Consider the following 22,124-nt stretch of genomic DNA (forward strand, 5'->3'; position numbering starts at 1 on the left):
ACTGTTACATATATCTTCGTTACGATGCATTTGCAATAATGTCCCGGTGCTGAAATTTATCATAACTAGGTTGAAACTAGTTTTCAGCAATTGTTTATTTTTATTTCTTTGCAAATGGCATTCATTCTTAAAGGGGACAATTTTTTCACAATGTTTTAAGCATCCATCGTACGGAACAGCACGGCAGAACATGTAATAGTCAGGCAGATTGTTGGTAAAGATGTTGTTCGTGTGTTTTGAAGATACACTCCTAAACCTTAAAGCTGAAAAATCGAAACTATTGTTTAACTTTCCTCCTGTCCCGATATTCACGTGCTGACTAAATCGTTATAAATATATACAACACGGCTTAACTCCAAGGTTAAGTCACAACTTAACTTCTGAAAGTTTACCAAAAGTATATCTAATGTAGTCAAGCGGAATCGTTTTAACAGTTCCAGAGCGATCTATACAAGAATATTTCTCACAAAGTTTGATGAATATTCACTCAGAGGTTCATGGGCAGATGTTGTTCGAGGGTTTTGATACATTGTGACAATGATGTAAAGTGAAACCATTCCAAGAAGCTTGATAAATGTTACAGACCACGTGTATAATGTCGTCTGCTGTCCGAATGCTGTCAAGAAGCTTGATAAATGTTACAGACCACGTGTATAATGTCGTCTGCTGTCCGAATGCTGTCAAGAAGCTTGATTGATATTACAGACCACGTATATAATGTCGTCTGCTGTCTGAATGCTGTCAAGAAGCTTGATAAATGTTACAGACCACGTGTATAATGTCGTCTGCTGTTCGAATGCTGTCTAGAAGAATCTTGAGGGAGGTCTTTTCAAAATTACACAGACCATGCTTGAGTAAAACACGCAATACTATTGACTAAAGACGATGAACAACGGACTTCGGACTATACACATTTACTAAAAGCTCCGTTTAAAGTCATTTTACTACTATTGTTTATAATGTTATATTGTCAACTCTCTTTAATAAGTAAGACTTTGAACTTAATTGTCACATCATGTTCAGGAAGGAGCTCATTAACAATTCGTAAAAAAAGTGACTATAAGTATTTCTCTCGTGATGATTTTGTGTTGTTTATCCTAACCATAGGATTAAATGAAAATGATCTGAAACTTGGACAGGCTATCAATGCCGCGGATTCAAGAAAGTATATATTTATCTTATTGAGCTTAAAATTGCGTTGAAGTTGACTTTAAATTAATTATCTTTACCTCAGATAATAAACATTGGAATATGTGTTTTATTTGAAGAAAATGAGTAAATCCTTAAAATAAACGTACACTTAATAAATTTTGTAATCTCTATTTTACTTCCTGATCTAAACATACTCGGAATGAAGATAAAGTTGATCATTTTCGTTTTTGAAGCCAGGCAATCAAAACGGGGTAAAAGTGGTGAAATGGCATTGTTAATTGTAATTGCAATAGCACTGTTACATTCAAAGACACTTCTAGTTCAAGGTGATAATGATAATGATACGGAAAATGTTTTGGATATTGTAAAAAGGCAGCTAAACTGGAATGTAAACGGTTACATAGTTTCAAGTCGAGGTTTAACCATAAAAATCGATTACTTGCAACCTCATTCTAGAAATGCTCAAGTACTGGACAACAGAAATTACATGGCCTTCACGTTATATATGAGAAACGGTCGACCGGAAGCACCAAAAACTGGAATATTTCATTTCATCGACTCAGAAATAGCTGATCAAAATATGGATAAGTGCAGTAGAAAGACAATGCATGCTGGCGCTTATTATCATTTCTACAGCAAATGTCCCGAAAACGAAAAAAATATGGTGGCATCGGGATATTGTTATCAAGGATCAAATGGCCGTGGTCTGGTGTATAATTCACTCACATTCAACAGTCCTGCAATGACATATGTAGATGGACAATACTACCTAGATAATGATCCACGAGTTGTTAATTCGTATGAACAGTCACTTATCCGAGCATGCTTCAGTTCCTGGAAATCCAGTGGATTCAAAGTAACTTCGTGGAAATGCCCCACCAGTGGAATTCCTCTTGCATCAGGACTTGCAAGTCATTCCAGAGATAGAGTCAAACGTTCTGCGGAGCAATGTAATGACTGTGAATGTACTCCTGTAAATGATTCGCACAGACTCTGTTATTTGAATATTCTAATTATTGTCATGAGTTTGCATGTTTTCGCTTGAAAAGTATCAACATGGACTGCGTACAAGTTTTGTAACTTCTTCAACATACTTTGTACTGAAATATGTATTGTTCCTCTATTTTTCAGTGATACATGTGTTTTTTGGAAATAAACATCAAACTGAACTTTATCTGGTAAAAATGGTCGGAACTACTTCATAGAATAATATCATTATGTGAACAGATTTGTACTGATTCTGTACAATGTTTGAAAGAAAGTTCCCAGTCTTAGAAGTGTTTGTACAATGCAAATCCGCCGAGAGGTTTCCCAAACGCCTTGTATTTTGCCTGCTCAAGAGTTATTATAATATTTGCTCAGACCGTTAGTCATACGATTACAAGATGGATACATTATTTGAAAGTAACCATTGTTACAAAAAAGTATTGACTCTTGCTATAATAACAAATGTACAGAAGTGCGTGATAATATTATTTCTAATTACTTTTTATCTTCTACTTTGACAATTTGTATCCATATTTATGTTCGTGAAAACCAGAAACTGATAAATTTGTGCAATAAGTTTAAATTCTGTCTGATAATTTACTATATACATATGGATAGACAATCAAAATCTACACCTCTTCATCCTTACGAGAGATAATTGCTCGTTTGATAAATATATATTTTTGTGACTTAAAATGAAAATAAATTATATCATTTTATTGAAATTGTAATACTTACATGTTATTCAAACGGTTTTTTTTTTTTTTTTTTTTGGTAAACCGTGTAATTTCATTAATGTATTTTGATATTGCAATATGAATTGTTTCGTTTTTGTAAAGTTTTGTGTCACATCGACAATATGTTATATCGTAATTTGGTGCCGTTTAAGTCTTTTATGGTGGAGGATGACCCCCCACCCCAGGTACCGACCCCCAGCTTTCATTATTTCTTGGAATGGATGGGTACATTCGTAGAAGCACCGACCTTCCACGAGGCAGCTAGATAGTTTCCTAGCATGAAAGGGCTCTACCTCACGAACAATTTTTCAACCCTTGCAGCGGTGAGGATTGACTGTGATTAAAGTTGGCGGCCTTAAGAGGTCATTAGATCACGCCTGGGAAACAACAGAGCTACCACGTAAATTGTTGGCATTTTCATAAGCATTTTATCGATTCATCAAAAATCGGGGAATGGTAGGCGATGTAGATTTAAGTTTACAAACAACTTAAATTGATTTGTTGCCAAGGCGCTATTTACCAACAAGCTGATTTAGGGGTGAACTAACACATTTTGTCATGACAGCACCGTCGTTATCACATGTTTACCTTTTAACTGATAACAAGAAGCCAAGAGAGTTGACGTGAGATAGCCCTAAGGTATATAGTACATTTGGAGTTGAAATTTACACTTAAATTCGTTGGGGAGTAGAAATATTTACTTTCTGTTGCGAGAGACAACCCTGTCGTGAAGTGAAAGAGATAGTCATGTCTCCAAGGAGATAGCTCTGTTTTAAAAGTTACTATGACTCATTAACGTTCCTAAACTTTCTAGGACACTAGTCATTTCCAGTTACGAAATACAGTTCAGTTATATTCCTTTTATATTCACTCACTATATGTAATATATCTTGCTATATACTTTCTTAGATTTATTTGTTTGCCGTTTTCCATTAGTCTTTCAGTTATATAACCTGTCCAGTGTACCTGGGTTTGTACCAGCACTTACTTGTTCTCCAACTACCGACTTCTCCACATGAATCATGGTATCAATGTTGGAAACGACTGATTTCAGCCACAATGTCAAATCGTCATTGAGAACATAAGCCTCGTCCGGGAATCGAACTCACGGCTCTACGATCCACAGATCTGCGTCCTCCCTACTAAGCTAAGCGGACGGGCTATATTGTCTTAGAATGTATATGTGCTCCTCGTTTTCTGAAATGAATTCAATTAGAAAAAATTTACACACGAAATTAGCTTGTGGAACAATGTGTTGGTTAGTTCCTGCGTTCTAAACTCTGACAGACAATTTTACCCGTTAATTTTTTAACCCCATCTACCTATAAATAAGTCTCGTAGCAGTGGCTCTGAACTTCGTATACATTTCGAATTAAACTAGTAAAGTCTAAGCCGGAAAATAATCATACTAAAATTGCTTTTCTTTGCTTAAATAACTTCTCCCTTTTATCACATTTTTCCAATAATATAGACATTTATAAAAAAAAAAAAAAAATGAATATTGAAGATTAATTAAGAATGTACTTCTGTCTCAATATTGAAAAGAAATAAACTGTCACTGATGTACATTGTATTTGATGTAGATGTGCTGTATTTATTGGAAATAAAAATATATTACAAAAAAAAAAAAAAAAAAAATTGCTTTTCGTGGAGTACAATGCTACGGTGCCCCTAAAGTGACATGTTACACACTTTTTTTCCAGTTAGGTAATGTGAGACTTTTTTTATTTCGTTTAAACGAAATGATTTCGTTTAAACTAAATAATCATTTCGTTTAAACGAAATAACTTACTTCGTTTAAACGAAATGATTATTTCGTTTAAACGAAATGATTTCGTTTAAACGAAATAAAAAAAAGTCTCACATTACCTAATTGGAAAAAATGTGTGTAACATGTCACTTTAGGGGCACCGTACAATGCACCTATATACATGTATTTTTTACTACTACTACTAACATCGGGAACAGTCAAATGCACTTGTAAATCTAAGATTTTAACGAGATAAAATTATCAGACAATCTTTAGCAGAGGCTAATTATCACGTATTTTAGTATGTGAACGTACGCATTGAAATAGCTACATCTGAATTACTCATGCAATAATTGGCGCAACTTTTCTTAGGAAAAGACAAAAAATCCGCATTAAGATTGCGTTCTGTAATACCATAATGAAGTTATTTATATATATATATATAGTGTCCTGTACATCAGCATAATTTATTCGATGTCACTTTCAGTGTATTTCAAAGTTTCGTCTACATCTGTGACTACTTCATAACTTCGAATACGCTTGTCTTTCTTTACTTCTGCATATTCTATTAACATTTCATTCCTAGGTCGGTTAACTTTTATCGTTTATCGTTAAGCACAGTGCATGTTTGGTGATTGACCCCTCTACAGTTAATCGCTACGCTTTCCTATTTGATGGTGCGAAGACTAATAAAGTGTAAGATTCCTTGATGCTTTTCTCCTAAATCCTACATAAAACGGACGGAGGGAGTGGAATTTTGTCTTGCAGCTTCCTTAGTCGTGCCCTTAAAAGTTAGGCTCTTGGTGCTCTGACTTCAGACAAGCTTTTGAGTACATTAGTGTAATTATACCTTAGACTGACCCTGTTTTACTTTCTATGATCTGGTATTTTGTCACTAATGTTAGAGCCCTTCTCTGTGGCGAGTGATTTTATTAGTCCCCTACTGGTTGAAAACCAGTTTCGGGGACTATAGGAATGCGCTTTTCCGTCATTCCGTCCGTCCGTCTGTCCGTCCCTCCGTCCGCAATTTCGTGTCAGGTCCATAACTCTGTCATCCATGAAGGGATTTTAATATTACTTGGCACAAATGTTCTCCATGAAGAGACGACGTGTCATGCGCAAAACCCGGACCCCTAGCTCAAAGGTCAAGGTCACAATTGGAGGTCAAAGGTCAACAGGGCTTTTTTCCTGTCCGGTCCATAACTCTCCCATCCATGAAGGGATTTTAATATTACTTGGCACAAATGTTCCCTATGATAAGACGACGTGTCATGCGCAAAACCCGGACCCCTAGCTCAAAGGTCAAGGTCACAATTTGAGGTCAAAAGTCAACAGGGCTTTTTTCCTGTCCGGTCCATAACTCTGCCGTCCATGAAGGGATTTTAATATTACTCGGCATAAATGTTCCCCATGATGAGACGACGTGTCATGCGCAAAACCCGGACCCCTAGCTCAAAGGTCAAGGTCACAATTTGAGGTCAAAAGTCAACAGGGCTTTTTTCCTGTCCGGTCCATAACTCTGCCGTCCATGAAGGGATTTTAATATTACTTGGCACAAATGTACCTCATAATCAGACGATGTGTCATGCACAACTTTCAGACCCCTGGCTCAAAGGTCAAGGTCACACTTAGCAGTCAAATGTTAACATAGCATGAACAGGGTCTGTTTCGTGTCCGGTCCATAACTCTGACATTCATTAAGGGATTTTAATATTACTTGGCACAAATGTTCCCCATGATGAGACGACGTGTCGTGTTCAAATCCCGGACCCTTAGCTCAAAGGTCAAGGTCACAATTGGAGGTCAAAGGTCAATAAATTTTTTCCTGTCCGATCCAGAACTCTGTCATCTACATCTTTCACCCAACCGTCGATTTCCGACTATCACTGGGCGGCGAATGTCCATCAAGGAATTACAATATCACTTGGCATAATTGTTCCCCATGATGAGACGACATGTCATGCGCAACACCCAGTACCCTAGCTTAAAGGTCAAGGTCACACTTTGAGATCAAAGGTCAGTAGGATTTTTTCCTGTCCAGTCTAAAACTTTGTCATGCAAAACAGGATTTAGATATCAGTTGGCACAAATATTCCCCTGGATGAGACAACATGTTATGCGCAAAACCCAAGCCCAGGGTCTAATGTCAAGGTCACACTTAGAGACCAAAGGTCAGACACAAGAATGACTTTGTCTGGAGCATTTCTTCTTCATGCATGGAGGGATTTTGATGTAACTTGGCACAAATGTTCACCAGGGTTTTCCCGGACGCAGGTTTTCTGCGTCCCTGACGCGCTTTGACTGCTTTGAACTCGCATTTTGTAGTGCCTCTGCGTCCACTGGACCCGCAAAATCGGTCACGAAACTCCTTTGCACTGAAGCCTCCTTTGCGCAGATACCCACGTAAAATGCGCAGTTTTTTACCACCGGGACCATTCCCGAATCGTGGGTGCTCATTACACACAGGTATAGACGATTTTCCAACTTCAAAACAAGTTTTGTTACCGATGTTCGCCATTTTGGTAAAGGGAAACTACTCTCCGCGCTAACTGACACCGCTAAAATCTAAGATTGCCGTTACGTTCCGTAAAAGATCGAATCTACATCTACATCGGTACAACCAACAATGGTTTATTTTTCTATTAAACAAAATTAATTTCATATAAATTCAAAGTATTTTGATGAAAAAATATGAATAAATCACAAAAATTATTATACTAATTAAGGATCGAGTATTATCTTTAACCGAGATCAAACTGTGAACAACATAACTGACACGAGGTGACACTTAATTGCCGGTAATTACTGGCTATTTGATCATAACAAAAAGACTGTCACACCTTTTGTTATCAGTCTGGATTGAGAAGCTCATGCCATTTTGAAAGATATCATTCCGAAATATTGAATCAGCTGCTATCTAAATTAAAAATATACAAGTTCATTCTGTTTTAGGATAAATTTTTTTAGTAATAATGTCCATTTTCAAGATCAATAATTTGTGGACCCCCAAAAATTATTAGGGACCCTTAAAATAGCAGCCATGGGAGTCCATGGACTCCCAAATAAAAAACCCGAGGGAAAAGCCTGGTTCACCAACATAAGACGGATTGTCATGCGCAAAAACCAGGTCCCTAGGTCTAAGGTCAAGGTCATATTTAGAGGTCAAATGTCAAATTCAAGAATGACTTTGTCCGGAGCATTTCTTCTTCATGCATTGAGGGATTTTTATGTAACTTGAACCAAATGTTCACCACCATGAGGCACCCTTATTTTTAGAATTATGTCTCTTTACTATAAATAGATTTTATTGTAACTTTTTTATTATTGGCCGTAGAGAAAAATCGAGATCACTTTTCTGTGGTACAACATGCATGTTACATCCATTTTTTAGGTGTATTTTGACCTATCTCTACCTGGTAAAGAGTTTCTTGTGGACTTATATAGATTTTTTTAAAGATAAATTTCCCTTTGTTGGTACTATAAATAACTTATATGATAACTTTTTTATAATCGGCAAAAACATTTCAATATGAAAACAACTGTGGGTTTTTATATATGCACATTTTAATCCAGGTGTGTTGTTATAACATATTGTATATAATAGTACAATATTGTTTATACATCATTGACTGATATCAGTTCATGATGTTATACTGCAGTAGAGAAAGTTAGGTGCCTTCCAGTAGAGGACTTTGTATTGCATGGCAATACTTCATTCACTTGTTTACACTGTCTTGTCTAACTTGTTGAAAATAGGGTACGTGCGAGTTCGGTATGCCCTAAACGCGTTTAAACCCCCGGTTTCCTTTTTATAGGTTACTGACCGTTCCAAGGAGGTACCCCTATTTTCAACTAGTGTTCAGTCCGTCTCGTACCTTGCGTTGTGTTTGTTGTCTTGTTTGTTGTTAGCGTTTCTTTCCTCTTTCTCCTCACTACCCCCATTACCCCATCGCCCTATCCATCATTTCCCTTGAATTTATGCTACCTTGCATTTGCTACCTCTCTCCTTTTACCAAGAGTAAGTTATCTTGCTCACCATAATTTTGACCGCCGGTCGTTATAGGCGGGGCTCTACTGTTGTTGTTTCTGCGTATGTGTGTTTGTATGTGTATTTAAGCGTGTTTGTTATGGGCGGTGACCCACAGTGTAGTTTTTTCTTTTTTTTCTGTGTATGTTACTTGTGCGTACGTGCGTGCGAGCGCACGCGCGTGTGTGTGTGTTTGTACTGGCGTGTCTGCGACGTTGTTGGAATACTGCGTTTAAGGAACGTTGAATATCAATCATTGCTCCACATTTCCCCTACATCCGACCCTTTTATCTACCCTTACCACCCCACCCCTATTTTTCTGTATTTTGCATATTGACGGTGTCGATCGAAAATCCCGAATAACGAAAATGCCTATTTTTTCTTTGCCGAATAATGTTCAGCATTTTCCCGCGCACATTCTCTCCAAATATGGGGTCAATTAGCCAATGGGAAGGGGGTGAAACATGAAGAAATAAAATACCGAATAATTAGAAAAATAGAAAATGCCGATTGATTTCGCTGACTGGACAAAAGCCGAATAGTGAATTTCAACATTTTTAAGTTACAAGTGTCTTTTCAATACTTTTCAATGCTCAAGTATGTAGCTCATTCAAATACCAATTAGCATTGCAAGTATGGGTGTTCTGTGTTGTTTACCTTTTTCAGAAATTGATCTGAAAAATACATTGCTCGGTATTTTATTTCTGATTTAGAAAAGGCGGGAAAAACACTAAAAATTAGTTTTTTGCCTCTCCTGAAAACCACCTTTTCATTTTTCGGGATTTTCGATCGACACCGTCGATAATGTACTAATTGTTGGATTTTAAAGCAACCCGTCTACAATATTTTTCCGTTACAGCTTCTTTTTGTTGCGGGCCTACTTTGCGATGCATGGCTCAGTTGCTGTGTTTGGGGTGCTCTGTGCTTCCGGGAAATCTACCCTTACATTTTGTCTTTAATAGGGATGGCAGCAGCTGTCTTGTAGGAGATTTGAATGGAATTTAACTTATTGTAACAACTAGCGTTCTATTCTGTGGAACTTTTGGTGTCCTTGGTTGCACTGGCTTTTTTATGTCGTAAATGTAGTGGTAGTTTCCATTCTTCTGAAAAAGATAAAAAGTAAGTGTAGATTCCTGGAAGCACAGAGCACCCCAAACACAGCCATAGAGCCATGCATCGTAAATTAGACCCACAACAAAAAAGAAGCTGTAACGGAAAAATATTGTAGACGGGTTGATTCAAAAGTCCTACAAGTACATTTTAATTATAAGAGGTAGAAAAAAAGGTCGGGTGTTGGATGTTGAATTCTGCCCGCTTCAATACAGCCATCTGGAACGAAACCAATCGTAAAGACTTTTCAATATTACCTTCATTATAATTCAGAAAAATAAACAGAATGTATAACTTTTCAAAACGGTGCAATATAGCCTTATGAAACAAATTCTGTTATTTCAAAAAGAGGACACCAAACGTCCATATATTGCACTAACTTGTACGTATATATACACAAATCGGACGAGTACAAACGATATTAGCTTATGATTCAAACCTATGAAGACAGAGCCATCTCCTTGGCAACATGACTGTCTTCAGAAATTGATCTGTAAAATACATTATTCGGTATTTTATTTCTGATTTAGAAAAGGCGGGAAAAACACTAAAAATTAGTTTTTTGCCTCTCCTGAAAACCACCTTTTCATTTTTCGGGATATAATTCAGAAAAATAAACAGAATGTATAACTTTTCAAAACGGTGCAATATAGCCTTATGAAACGTCCATATACAGTAAAGTTCCGCTAATAAGACCAGGCAAAATTGTGGTCCTATTAATGAATCGGTCTTATTAGCGGACCGTTTTTGCTCTATATTTTACACTTTGGTTCTTTAGAATTTCCAATTTTTGCATGATTTTGAAATATTAGAAGTGGTCTTATTAGCAGAACTTTACTGTATTGCACTAACTTGTACGTATATATACACAAATCGGACGAGTACAAACGATATTAGCGTCTTAACGACAGGTATATCTCACAATAAAAACACATATTTCTATTCCAAAATGCTTTTCGCTGCAGATTGTAATTCCAAATGTATTATATACCTTACAGCTATTCACGCCTACTCGCTGTGCTTCTTGATATCAGTTAAAAGGCAAAGAAGTGATAATGAAAGTGCTGTTATTACAATGGTCATGTTCACCGCCAGGTCATCGGCTTGCTGTTAAATACCATCACGACCACAAATTAAACTTTAAGTTTTCTGTAAAGTTAAATCAAATCTACAACGCCTACCATTCCCCGATATTTGATATTCAATAAAAATGCTTGTAAAAATGCCAAAAATAGATGACACTCAAATTTGTTTACGCTTTTACTCACATGCACTAGCTCGGTAAGTTGCGACAGAACAATTAACCGCCTACATCTGAAAGGTGTAGCTCTGTTGTTTCATAGGCGTGTGCATGTTTTGATACCTGTAAGTACAACTTTTGAAATAATCATGTTGCCACTGTCTTCTACTCTGAAAATTGATACCGGATAAAAATCTAACTTCTATATACCAAAAAATTAAATATTAGGTTATGAGTTGGTTAATGCTCAATAAAAAAATGATCAAAGAAACTTAAAGGTATGTGTCAGCTTCAGATTGAAATTGAATGATGTATAATGGTGTAAAGACTTTAAGATTCATAAAAGGAATTTGGCTTGATAGCATGAAAACGAACAAATACCTAGAATTCGTGATTTAACAAGAACAGTATATTTTTCTCAGTTCATGTTCGAGTGTCATGATTGCCTCAATAAAATTGTAAAAATACAACTAACCTGTTTATAACTGAAAATAAAATAAAAAAAAGTTCTATTTATTTCGTTTCCAAAGCCAGAGTCCATTTACTGATGCAGAGTTGAAATGGATATGGCCATACTATGTCCTCATAGAATAAGTAATTAAACCACTGTTACCTCAAGCTATGATTATTTATTTATTTATTTATTTATTTATTTATTTATTTGGGTTTTACGGCGCACCAACACAGTATAGGTTATCATGCTATGATTAATATTTTAAAGGTCCCAACTTAAAGATTGAGTGGTAAAGTATTAAACGACATTCCCTGTATACTTCAGGAACGGCAGAGCTACCAAAGTTTTTCATTTCAGCGACCAAGATGAAGCAATATGGAAACTTTAGGGATACAAACTTGGACTGAAAATGGGAAGAAATATATGATAGAATTGTGAACTGATATCAAGGATCATATATATGTGTATGGTCTTGTTGAAATGATTTCATATTTAAAAGGGTGGATGGACAACGCTACTCCACGTGATTTTCTAGCCTGTCTTCCGACTGGCTTTGAGATTAACGCTCTTCAATGGTTTATGAACGGTAGAGTGTACACCAGCCTAGTGATTAACCTGCACAGTTATTTTCCTCAATGATGTTTACCGAATTTACGTCATATCTATTTGTGACCATATTTATCCGCACATTAACACCTGCAATTGCAAACAAGGTAATTTAAATCGAACACGAAAGAAGGAATAGGTCAAACAAATCAAATAAAAGGTAAATGTTTTATATAGTTGTTTTAATAATTTAGATTCATATAACTGATGACATGTGTTTAGTTTAATAGCTCTTACATGTATACACGGAAACACAGTTTAATGGAATGTGAAAGCGAAACAGCTAATCAACATCGACGAATAACAAAATGTCCCGAGATGTTGAATAGATTATTCGAATTACATTTTCAAATTAAATGAAAAATGTATGAACATTGGATGTTTAAATTACTGTTTATAGAAATCTACAGTATTTTCTATAGCTGATACATATCCTTGTTTAGTTTCAGTTTTCAAATTGGCGTCACAACTTTATATTCATTTGTTATTGAATAGCAATTGCTTTATATTTGTTTAAATAATAGCTCATAGTTGAAGAAAATTATAGGAAAGAAGCAATTCATCGTATTTTATTTCATTGAAAGACTAAATTGAGACATGACCGCTTTGCTATCCAAACTAAAAGTATAAGTTCCCAGAGTTTACATGCAGACAAAATAAACGCGTTTACCCCCTTATCTCAGTTGTTGTGTATTATTCATGTAAGGACTTATAAATAAATAAAATATGTTTAAACCAACCCCCAGTTTCCATTATATAGGTTACTGACCGTTCCAAGGCGGTGCCCCTATTTTCAAATGTGTTTTGTCTGTCTTATATTGTCTGTTGCGTATGTTGTCTTGTTCGTTGTAAGACATTTTTTTCTCCTCCTCACTCCCCCTTTCGCCTCCTCCTTTCCCTTGCATTTACGCTCCTTTTTGCATCCCCTCTCTCTTTACTTTGAGTTAGTTTTCGTGGCTCCCCTTTATTTTGGCTGCCGGAATCCTAAGGCGGTACACTATTGCTTTTCCTGCTTATAGGGTGCGTTTGTGTGCTTGCGAGTCTAAAGCGGTGCCCTACTGTGTTCTTGTATATTACTTGTCTGTTTTTCTATGTTAGTTAGTTAGGGTTGGGTGTGGTTGTGTGTTTATCTTTGGTACATGAATGTCTGCGCTATTGTTGTTTACGTTGTAGTGTAAGTGTGATTAAGGAACGTGGCATTCCCTTTGTATATTTATCCTTGTTCTACTTTCCCCATCAACTTCCTCACCCCCACCCTCATTACCCCTTACCACTTCATCCCCCTCTGTCTATATTTGGCATAAATTTAAATACTTGTATGATTTTTGAAGCAACCCGTCTGTAATATTTTTCCATTACAGCTTTTTTTGTGGGCCTACTTTGCAAATGTGTGGCTCTGAGGTTGTGTTTTTGGTGCTCTGTGCTCCCGAGAAATCTACCCTTACCTATTATCTTTTATAAGAAAATGCATGTATTAGTATAGGGCTGATAGTTTCCATTTATATTTAGTCGGTATGCTTTTTTCTATTCTTTACTTTTGTGTTGTGATAGGGCGCCATTAAAAATAACGAAACTAATTTGCAAATGAACTAGATTATTGATACCAGTGTACTTTAATCGATTTCACAAATGTAACTATATTAATGTTGAGTTGTTTTTTTTATTTTTACATACGAAATATCAGCGCAACTGTGACGTGTCAATTTATTAATGTCATTTTAAATGAAGAAATTTTCAATGACCCGTTAGAAGTTTACATAGACTCATTTAAATTGTATTCTGGATACAATCGCAAATATAAAGAACCATTTATGATAAGAGAATGCAAATCAATAAAATACAATGAGTAAGCGTTGGTACATGTTACCATGATATGAACAGAGAGCACACTTTTTTCATATTTATTTTTATATTTATATTTGCATATGTACAAATGAAATGTGTTGTTTTTCTGAACCTGTCCCGTTATCAAAATCAAATTAGATAAAATAGTTATGCTGATCAGCTTATTGAGAAGTTGATAAACTTCACATATATTTGACAAATTGACATTCTAATATAAGTTTAAATGACAAGTTGCATATCCCAGTGAGAGAAACAATAGGCCTTAAACAATTCGTTGCACAGATAAAATAGTTGACTAACACATTATTTCTTTTAAACTTATATCCTCACCCACAATGTTTAGACAATTTAAGAAGAAGGTTTCTGCACAGTTTGTCTTTTTTATAATATAGTTAGACATGTATATGTATTGCTTACATTGCACTTTCCAAATATCCTTTTCCGATTTGAAATTTCTGTCATTTTAGATCAAGTGTTCCCCTAAACTGTAAACCAACCGTAATATTTTGACACCATTGTGCACGTATTTAATATAAGATTGTTAAGGTGAGGTCTTCAAATTTTGAAAGCTATATACATTATGTAATTAAAACTATGGCACGTCATTCAATTTTTAAACTTAAATTTAAGATTAAAGTAAAAATTTCATAACACAGACTGATATAGCAACAAACACTGAAGACACTCAGATGTCAAAATTTACACAAATCTACATCATTACGCAATGTCAAGCAGAGTGAAAATAACGTATCTGGAACATGGATTTTACAGATTACAACTGAAACATTTCCAAGATGAAACAACGGCGGTGCCCCGATTGCGGACTGTCTGGTGAATTTAGCAAGTCAAAAATGAGAAAACACCGTCTACAGACCCATGGCTTTGTGACATGTGAATGTGGTAGACAGTTTTGTAAAGAAGAACACATGGCGCAACACAAGAGAGACAACAGGATTCATGCAGGGGGATCGCAGTATTCATACTCGGCGTTGTATCGTGTAGGAATGCAAGGATTACATGGAGCATTTGGAGGCCTAAGCATATCCACTCTATCGTCAGACATATACACATTGAGTTCTGGCACTTTGGAAAGTTTCATTGATGACAACATTCAAGCTAATGCACAATTTCTCGGATGTTGTGGTGAAGTTATTGATAGCCTTGTTCGCAAATTACAGGACACAGATATGGTACCTTCAAAACTTCGCCCGAGGCGAATAATCAAGGTAATATTCCATGCAATAACTTGACGGACGGCAATTTTAAATGAGTAAAATGTTCACTGCAAGTAAATGTTGATAAAAAATAACTTATCAAAGAGTTGTATTATTTGAAGTATATTTATTCATATTTTATTAAGAACTATCTTTTTTAAGTCCGGTTCACTCGGAAAAGGTACAGCTGTGAAGGGCAGGTCTGATATAGATCTCATTCTGATGCTCGTTAAGTACGATAATGTTGAAGTTCTTATGAGGGATATGCGTGACCTTCTCCGGAGTCTAGAGAAACACCTGAATGAAAATACTACAGCAAATCACCAAAGGACAACACGATACTCGGTACAGGTAGAACTAACATGTCGTTCTTCGCATAAACATGATGTTGATATACTTCCTGCTGTTGACCTGCTCGAAATAGGTTATTTTTTTTTATTCGGTAAAGTTTATATACATGTTGTTTTTTAATCCATTATTAGATGACTACATGTTTTCTTTTCTGATACTATACCAGTCAAATTTTTTATGTGTTAATCAATGCAATTCAGTAAAGCTGATTACATAAAATGCATCAAATATTATCATCAAATTATTGATAATTTTCTATGTAATTATCTAGGATTTAGACACACTTTCTTTTATTTTCAGGCAACATACCTTCAGATGTGTATAGAATGATGAAAGGGGTTGCAGACAGTACTATCCATGAATACTCGGTCAGTCTGGCTCCTTTACAGTTAGAAATCATTGGTGAATTGCCTACCAAAGTAAAAAACTTGATAAAACTTATCAAGTACTGGAAAGACAAGAAACTAAAGGTAAATCTTGCAAATTAGAGACAACCTACCAGATACAATTAATACTGGAATATTTGAACAGAAGAACTTAACGCTAAAATATTTTCTTGCATCACCTGTTTGGTTTTACTTACTTCATGTCTTCGAATGGTTTTAAACGCATAAGTAGGACGAAACATACTGGTTACAAAAGCCAGCGGTTTTTGTATCAAAATACAATCAGGACATAATACGAAATATCTTAGGTTGCACTACATTGTCCCTAAAAGAATTTTTGAAAAAAGAGAGAAAAATACTTTTACGGGGTTTTATTTAAGTATTATACAGGACAATTTAAGCATTGGAAATACATAGGTACAGTAACTGAAATTTGAAAACCCTCATTTCAGTCATTAGCTTTTACAAGCTACATGTAAATGCATAATTTTACGAACATCTTTGTTTGTTTTAGCTCATGCTAAATACGGAGCCTCCGTGGCGGGGCAATTACTGTCGCTTAATTCGAATCACTTGCACCGTTATGGGTTCAAAACCCCGCTTGGAGTATAAAGTTTTTTCATGTGAGAAAGCCACCCGGCTGAATGAAGGAAGGCCTGTGACTCTACCAAGGTGCCCGCCCGTGATGAAATATTGCTGGGAGGGGTACTTTGGGTCTTCCTCCACCGTAAAAAGCTTCAGAGTCGCCGTATGACCTATTATTTTGCCGGTATGACGTATAAACAAACAATGACCATATCTGAAATAAAATTGCAGAGCCTACATATGAAATTACTTTGAAAACGTATAAATACATATCTGACTGCTTGATCAGTATCGGAAAAAAACTTTTCTTTCATTTCATGTTGGCTTCAAAAAGTTTGGCAGAAAGTGGCAAGATCAAACAATATCATAGATATCTAAATGGCATACGTATAACAAAAAAGGACCAGTCTTATGTAAGAATTTCAGCTTGAAATTCGTATTCACTGAATCATTTTATCAATATAGGAAAAAGATGAGCAAGAAATGCCGAGCTTTGCTGAGAAACGATATGGAAAACCAAACTGGCCGAGTTCATATGCTCTTGGACTGGTGGTTTTGAATGCCTGGACAGAGGCAAATGAACCTGTGAGCTTTGACATGACTCGAGCTTTGCATGCAGTTCTGACTTCTTTGGTTAACCATAGACAATTTAAAATAATTCTCAGACGAAAAATGAAGTACAACACAACATTGATACAGGCAAGGTAAAAATATATGATTCATATTTTGTTCAAAGTTCATATTTTTGAGTTATCAGTTGTGCGAACATAAAATGTACGAGATAACTGAGGTTCTAAAATGCAAAATACGTAAAATATTCAAACAATATTTTTCCAATTGTGAAAAAGCAACAATATTTTACCAATCGTAAAAAAATAAACAATATTTTACCAAAACTGTATAATAACATTTCACTGCATTATGCTTTACTGATAATTTCGTTATAGAGAAATTTTTACTCATTATAATAAAAATCGGTGACAATACAGTCTTCTTCAGCTTTAAAGGTGGTCAATCACATTTAAACAACATTTAATGACATTTTAGCTCACCTGTCACAAAGTGACAAAGTGGGTTTTTTGATCGCGCGGTGTCCGTCGTCCGTCGTCCGTCCGTGCGTGCGTGCGTCAGTCCGTAAACTTTTACTTGTGACTACTCTAGAGGTCACATTTTTAACGGGATTTTTATGAAAATTGGTCAGAATGTTCAACTTAATGATATCTAGGTCAAGTTCGAAACTGGATCATGTGCCGATAAAAACTAGGTTAGTAGGTCTAACAATAGAAAAACCTTGTGACCTCTCTAGAGGCCATATATTTCATAAGATCTTCATAAAAATTGGTCAGAATGTTCACCATGATGATATCTAGGTCAAGTTTGAAACTGAGTCACGTGCCATCAAAAACTAGGTCAGTAGGTCAAATAATAGAAAAAACTTGTGACCGCTCTAGAGGCCATATATTTCACAAGATCTTCATGAAAATTAGTCAGAACTTTCACCTTAATGATATCTAAGTCAAGTTCGAAACTGGGTCATGTGCGGTCAAAAACTAGGTCAGTAGGTCTAAAAATAGAAAAGCCTTGTGACTTCTCTAGAGGCCATACATTTCATGAGATCTTCATGAAAATTGGTCAGAATGTTCAACTCAATGATAACTAGGTCAAGTTCGAAAGTGGGTCACGTGCCATCAAAAACTAGGTCAGTAGGTCAAATAATAGAAAAACCTTGTGACCTCTCTAGAGGCCAAATTTTTCATGAGATCTATATGAAGGTTGGTCTGAATGTTCATCTTGATGATATCTAGGTCAAGTTCGAAAGTGGGTCACGTGCCTTCAAAAACTAGGTCAGTAGGTCAAATAATAGAAAAAACCTTGTGACCTGTCTAAAGGCCATATTTTTCATGGGATCTGTATGAATGTTGTTCTGAATGTTTATCTTGATGACATCTACGTCAAGTTCGAAACAGGGTCATGTGCGGTCAAAAACTAGGTCAGTAGATCTGAAAATAGAAAAACCTTGTGACCTCTCTAGAGGCCATATATTTCATGAGATCTTCATGAAAATTGGTCAGAATGTTCAACTTGATGGTATCTAGGTCAAGTTTGAAAGTGGGTCACATGCCATCAAAAAATTGGTCAGTAGGTCTAAAAATAGAAAAACCTTGTGACCTCTCTAGAGGCCATATATTTCATAAGATCTTCATGAAAGTTGGTCAGAACGTTTACCTTAATGACATCTGGATCAAGTTTAAAACTGGGTCATGTGCGGTCAAAAACTAGGTCAGTAGGTCTAAAAATAGAAAAACCTTGTGACCTCTCTAGAGGCTATATATTTCATGAAATCTTCATGAAAATTGGTCAGAATGTTTACCATGATGATATCTAGGTCAAGTTCGAAAGTGGATTACGTGCCGTCAAAAACTAGGTCAGTAGGTTAAATAATAGAAAAACCTTGTGACCTCTCTAGAGGCCATATTTTTCATGGGATCTGTATGAAAATTGGTCAGAATGTTTATCTTGATGATATCTAGGTCAAGTTCGAAAGTGGGTCACGTGCCATCAAAACCTAGGTCAGTAGGTCAAATAATAGAAAAACCTTGTAACCTCTCTAAAAGCCATATTGTTCATTGGATCTGTATGAAAGTTGGTCTGAATGTTCATCTTGATGATATCTAGGTGAAATTCAAAACAGGGTCACGTACCTTTGAAAACTAGGTCACTATGTCAAATAATAGAAAAACCTTGCAACCTCTCTAGAGACAAAATTTTTCTTGGGATCTTCATGAAAATTGGTCAGAATTTTTATCTTGATAATATCTAGGTCAAGTTCAAAACTGGGTCACGTGCCATCAAAAACTAGGTCAGTAGGTCAAATAATAGAAAAAACCTGTGACCTCACTAGAGGCCATATTTTTCATGGGATCTGTATGAAAGTTGGTCAGAATGTTCATCTTGATGATATCTAGGTCAAGTTCGAAAGTGGGTCACGTGCTATCAAAAACTAGGTCAGTAGGTCAAATAATAGAAAAACCTTGCAACCTCTCTAAAGGCCATATTTTTCATGGGATCTGTATGAAAGTTGGTCTGAATGTTCATCTTGATGATATCTAGGTCAAGTTCAAAACATGGTCACGTACCTTTGAAAACTAGGTCAATAGGTCAAATAATAGAAAAACCTTGTGACCTCTCTAGAGACCATATTTTTCAATGGATCTTCATGAAAATTAGTCAGAATTTTTATCTTGATAATATCTAGGTCAAGTTCAAAACTGGGTCACATGAGCTCAAAAACTAGGTCACTATGTCAAATAATAGAAAAAACGACGTCATACTCAAAACTGGGTCATGTGGGAAGCGGTGAGCGATTCAGGACCATCATGGTCCTCTTGTTTACTTTTGGTATATTCTGGTAGAGAATTATTTAAGGAACAAAAAGACCGATTACATAGAGTCAGATTCCTATTTGAAATGTATATTTTATTATTTTTATAAAATTTTGTAATTACTCCCCTTTAATATGAAAGTATATAAAAAGCTGAGTATTTCTTTTTATTTCGATACAATGTCTAGTTTTACATTTGCATTTGATAGACATATCAACTATTGAACAATCTGAACCAAAATGCAAGTTTTAAAGCTGTGTGTAGCTTCTGAATTCATTTATTTCCAATCTATCTTGGTTGCACAACCAAGATAGGCAAAGGGAGGAAATAATAATTTTTCAAACTTGCGTTTCTAATGAATTCCATCTAAATACATAATTTTTAATGCAAATATTTTACAAATATATTACAATATGTCTAATATTTATACATTTCCTTAGGCAAAGTATGTTTATCAAATTTATACTTATGATAAAATAACTCTATCTTGGTTGGGCAACCAGGATAGGAAAATGAAATTTTAAAAATACCTCCAGTGAAAATCTAATTTATGTCAAGTGTTAAGTGAACATAAATGAGTGTAAGTTTCGAACAAATCCGTTACATGGCCAAAATCTGATTATCCACCTTTAAGTAAAAACAAACAAATGCAAAACACTTGTGAAATTTATGTTTACTAAAAAATTTTCTCCCTCTCAAAGCTCAGTAGAATGCAAAAGTAATATTGTAATCTTAAGCATGTAAAACATCAACATCCGGGGAAGGAACCACGTAATACACTCGCAGGATTAGGTGTTCCCCACAATAGTCTCCCTTACCTTTCTCCAACACACGTGGTATACATACATATATAACATTGGGTATACTGTCTGATTCAGGGGAGAACCTAACTCACCAACCTAAAAAATGGAGCACATGCTTTTTTGATTGCCTAAAGTTCAGACCTAAGATCATTTTAAGAAAAACATTGTATAAGAATCATTCTAACACGACCAGCGAATAACCTCGAACATGTAGAGCAAAATCTATCTTGGGTTATTCTGCAATAACCCACGGGCATGCAATGACATCATCCGATCCAGGTGTGTTGCACGGTCGTAAAAAGTAGTTACCATTTTTTTTAACACTGTTGATTCTAGTATGTCGCGTTAGAATCGAAATAACAAGTTCCCAAGTGTGATTTATCGTAGAATAACCCGAGGATTTCGTTCTTATGCGAAACAATATATCACTCAGGCCTACGGCCTTCGTGATATATTCTTATGCATAATAACTCAAAACACGGGTTATTCTACAATAAATCACGATTGGGAACTTATTACTTCTTAATTATAAAATAAGCTAAGCTATGTGAGAAATTAGGCGGAACATCAACTGTCTGTTAGTTGTAAAATAAATGTTGCTTTTTCTCAATTCTCACCCATCATATTGTTTGTGTCTTGCATTAGCTCTAGGTAGGTAGTTATGTTTTACCTAAAAGCAGTTATTATTGCAAACATATATGTGAGCTTTATCAACTAGTTTTACTTTCATATTATAAGCCACACAGGTTTATATAGCGAAGCCATGAGCATAGTTAAGTCTAAAAGGTCTGGGAATGCGCATTATATTCACAGATATAATTTATTACATTAATGCTTTTCAAATGTAGGGGGAGAACGTATCTCCAAATACAAAATAGACCAGAGCTGTTCTATAAACCTTTTCCTGGTTAATACTCTTGTGAACCCACTAAATTTGACCCTGAACATTCAGTTTGTATTGTATTTCATGTCAACATAATCAAACACATCATGGTAAAAGCTGATAGATCTGTTCTGTTTATATTTCAGATCGGCTCCGTATATTATGGATCCTGCAAATCCTTTCAACGACATGTATCATGGACTTGTCGATGGTCAGGCGTTTGACTGGGACAGAGTTGTACCAGAAGCCCGACTTTGGCTCAGTAAACCACTATTTTACGGGGTTTCAAATACAAAACATACATGGAACTAGAATGATGTAGTTCTGGCGTTTTTTGACTTTGTTTTGGTCAATAATGATGCAAAAATTGTTTTGCTGTGTTAGTTTATATTTTCGTGTGAACTTATCATTGTCTTTGAGAAAAAACATGATAACATAGCATATTGTACTTGTGAATACTAGACAAGTTTAACTCATTGTATGGAAATAAACAGGAGTATTCAAAGTCATTGTATTCAGTCAAACAATAAAAGCGTTGCATCAATGTATAAGTAAAACAGTGTATTAGGATTTTGTGATATACAATACATGTAAAACAGATTACCATTAGC

General features: G+C 35.5%; 1 protein-coding gene across 2 annotated transcripts; it reads left to right on the forward strand.

Annotated features, from left to right (window-relative positions):
• Window positions 1-12,072: 12,072 nt before the first annotated feature.
• Window positions 12,073-22,041, forward strand: LOC123525091 (2'-5'-oligoadenylate synthase 1A-like). Of its 2 annotated transcripts, none has more exons than XM_045303832.2 (6): window positions 12,073-12,223; window positions 14,680-15,134; window positions 15,285-15,546; window positions 15,774-15,943; window positions 16,910-17,148; window positions 21,660-22,041. In XM_045303832.2, exons 2-6 carry the CDS (start codon window positions 14,703-14,705, stop codon window positions 21,823-21,825), a joined length of 1,269 nt encoding a protein of 422 aa, XP_045159767.2. In that variant the 5' UTR covers window positions 12,073-12,223; window positions 14,680-14,702; the 3' UTR covers window positions 21,826-22,041. The 2 variants fall into 2 exon arrangements, with proteins under 2 accessions (XP_045159767.2, XP_045159768.2); XM_045303833.2 differs by having other exon boundaries at window positions 12,125-12,223; window positions 14,565-15,134.
• The last annotated feature ends 83 nt before the right edge of the window (window positions 22,042-22,124 follow it).

Source organism: Mercenaria mercenaria, chromosome 3 (genome assembly GCF_021730395.1).
Source record: "Mercenaria mercenaria strain notata chromosome 3, MADL_Memer_1, whole genome shotgun sequence".
Lineage (NCBI taxonomy): Eukaryota > Metazoa > Mollusca > Bivalvia > Venerida > Veneridae > Mercenaria > Mercenaria mercenaria.

What these genes read in the sequence shown, in the direction of transcription:
- LOC123525091 (XM_045303832.2), top strand. Translation starts at nt 14,703, where the DNA reads ATGAAACAACGGCGGTGCCCCGATTGCGGACTGTCTGGTGAATTTAGC. An exon ending in GCCCGAGGCGAATAATCAAG is followed by an intron (nt 15,135 to 15,284) that starts GTAATATTCCAT and finishes ATCTTTTTTAAG; the next exon opens with TCCGGTTCACTCGGAAAAGG. An exon ending in GGAAAGACAAGAAACTAAAG is followed by an intron (nt 15,944 to 16,909) that starts GTAAATCTTGCA and finishes TTATCAATATAG; the next exon opens with GAAAAAGATGAGCAAGAAAT.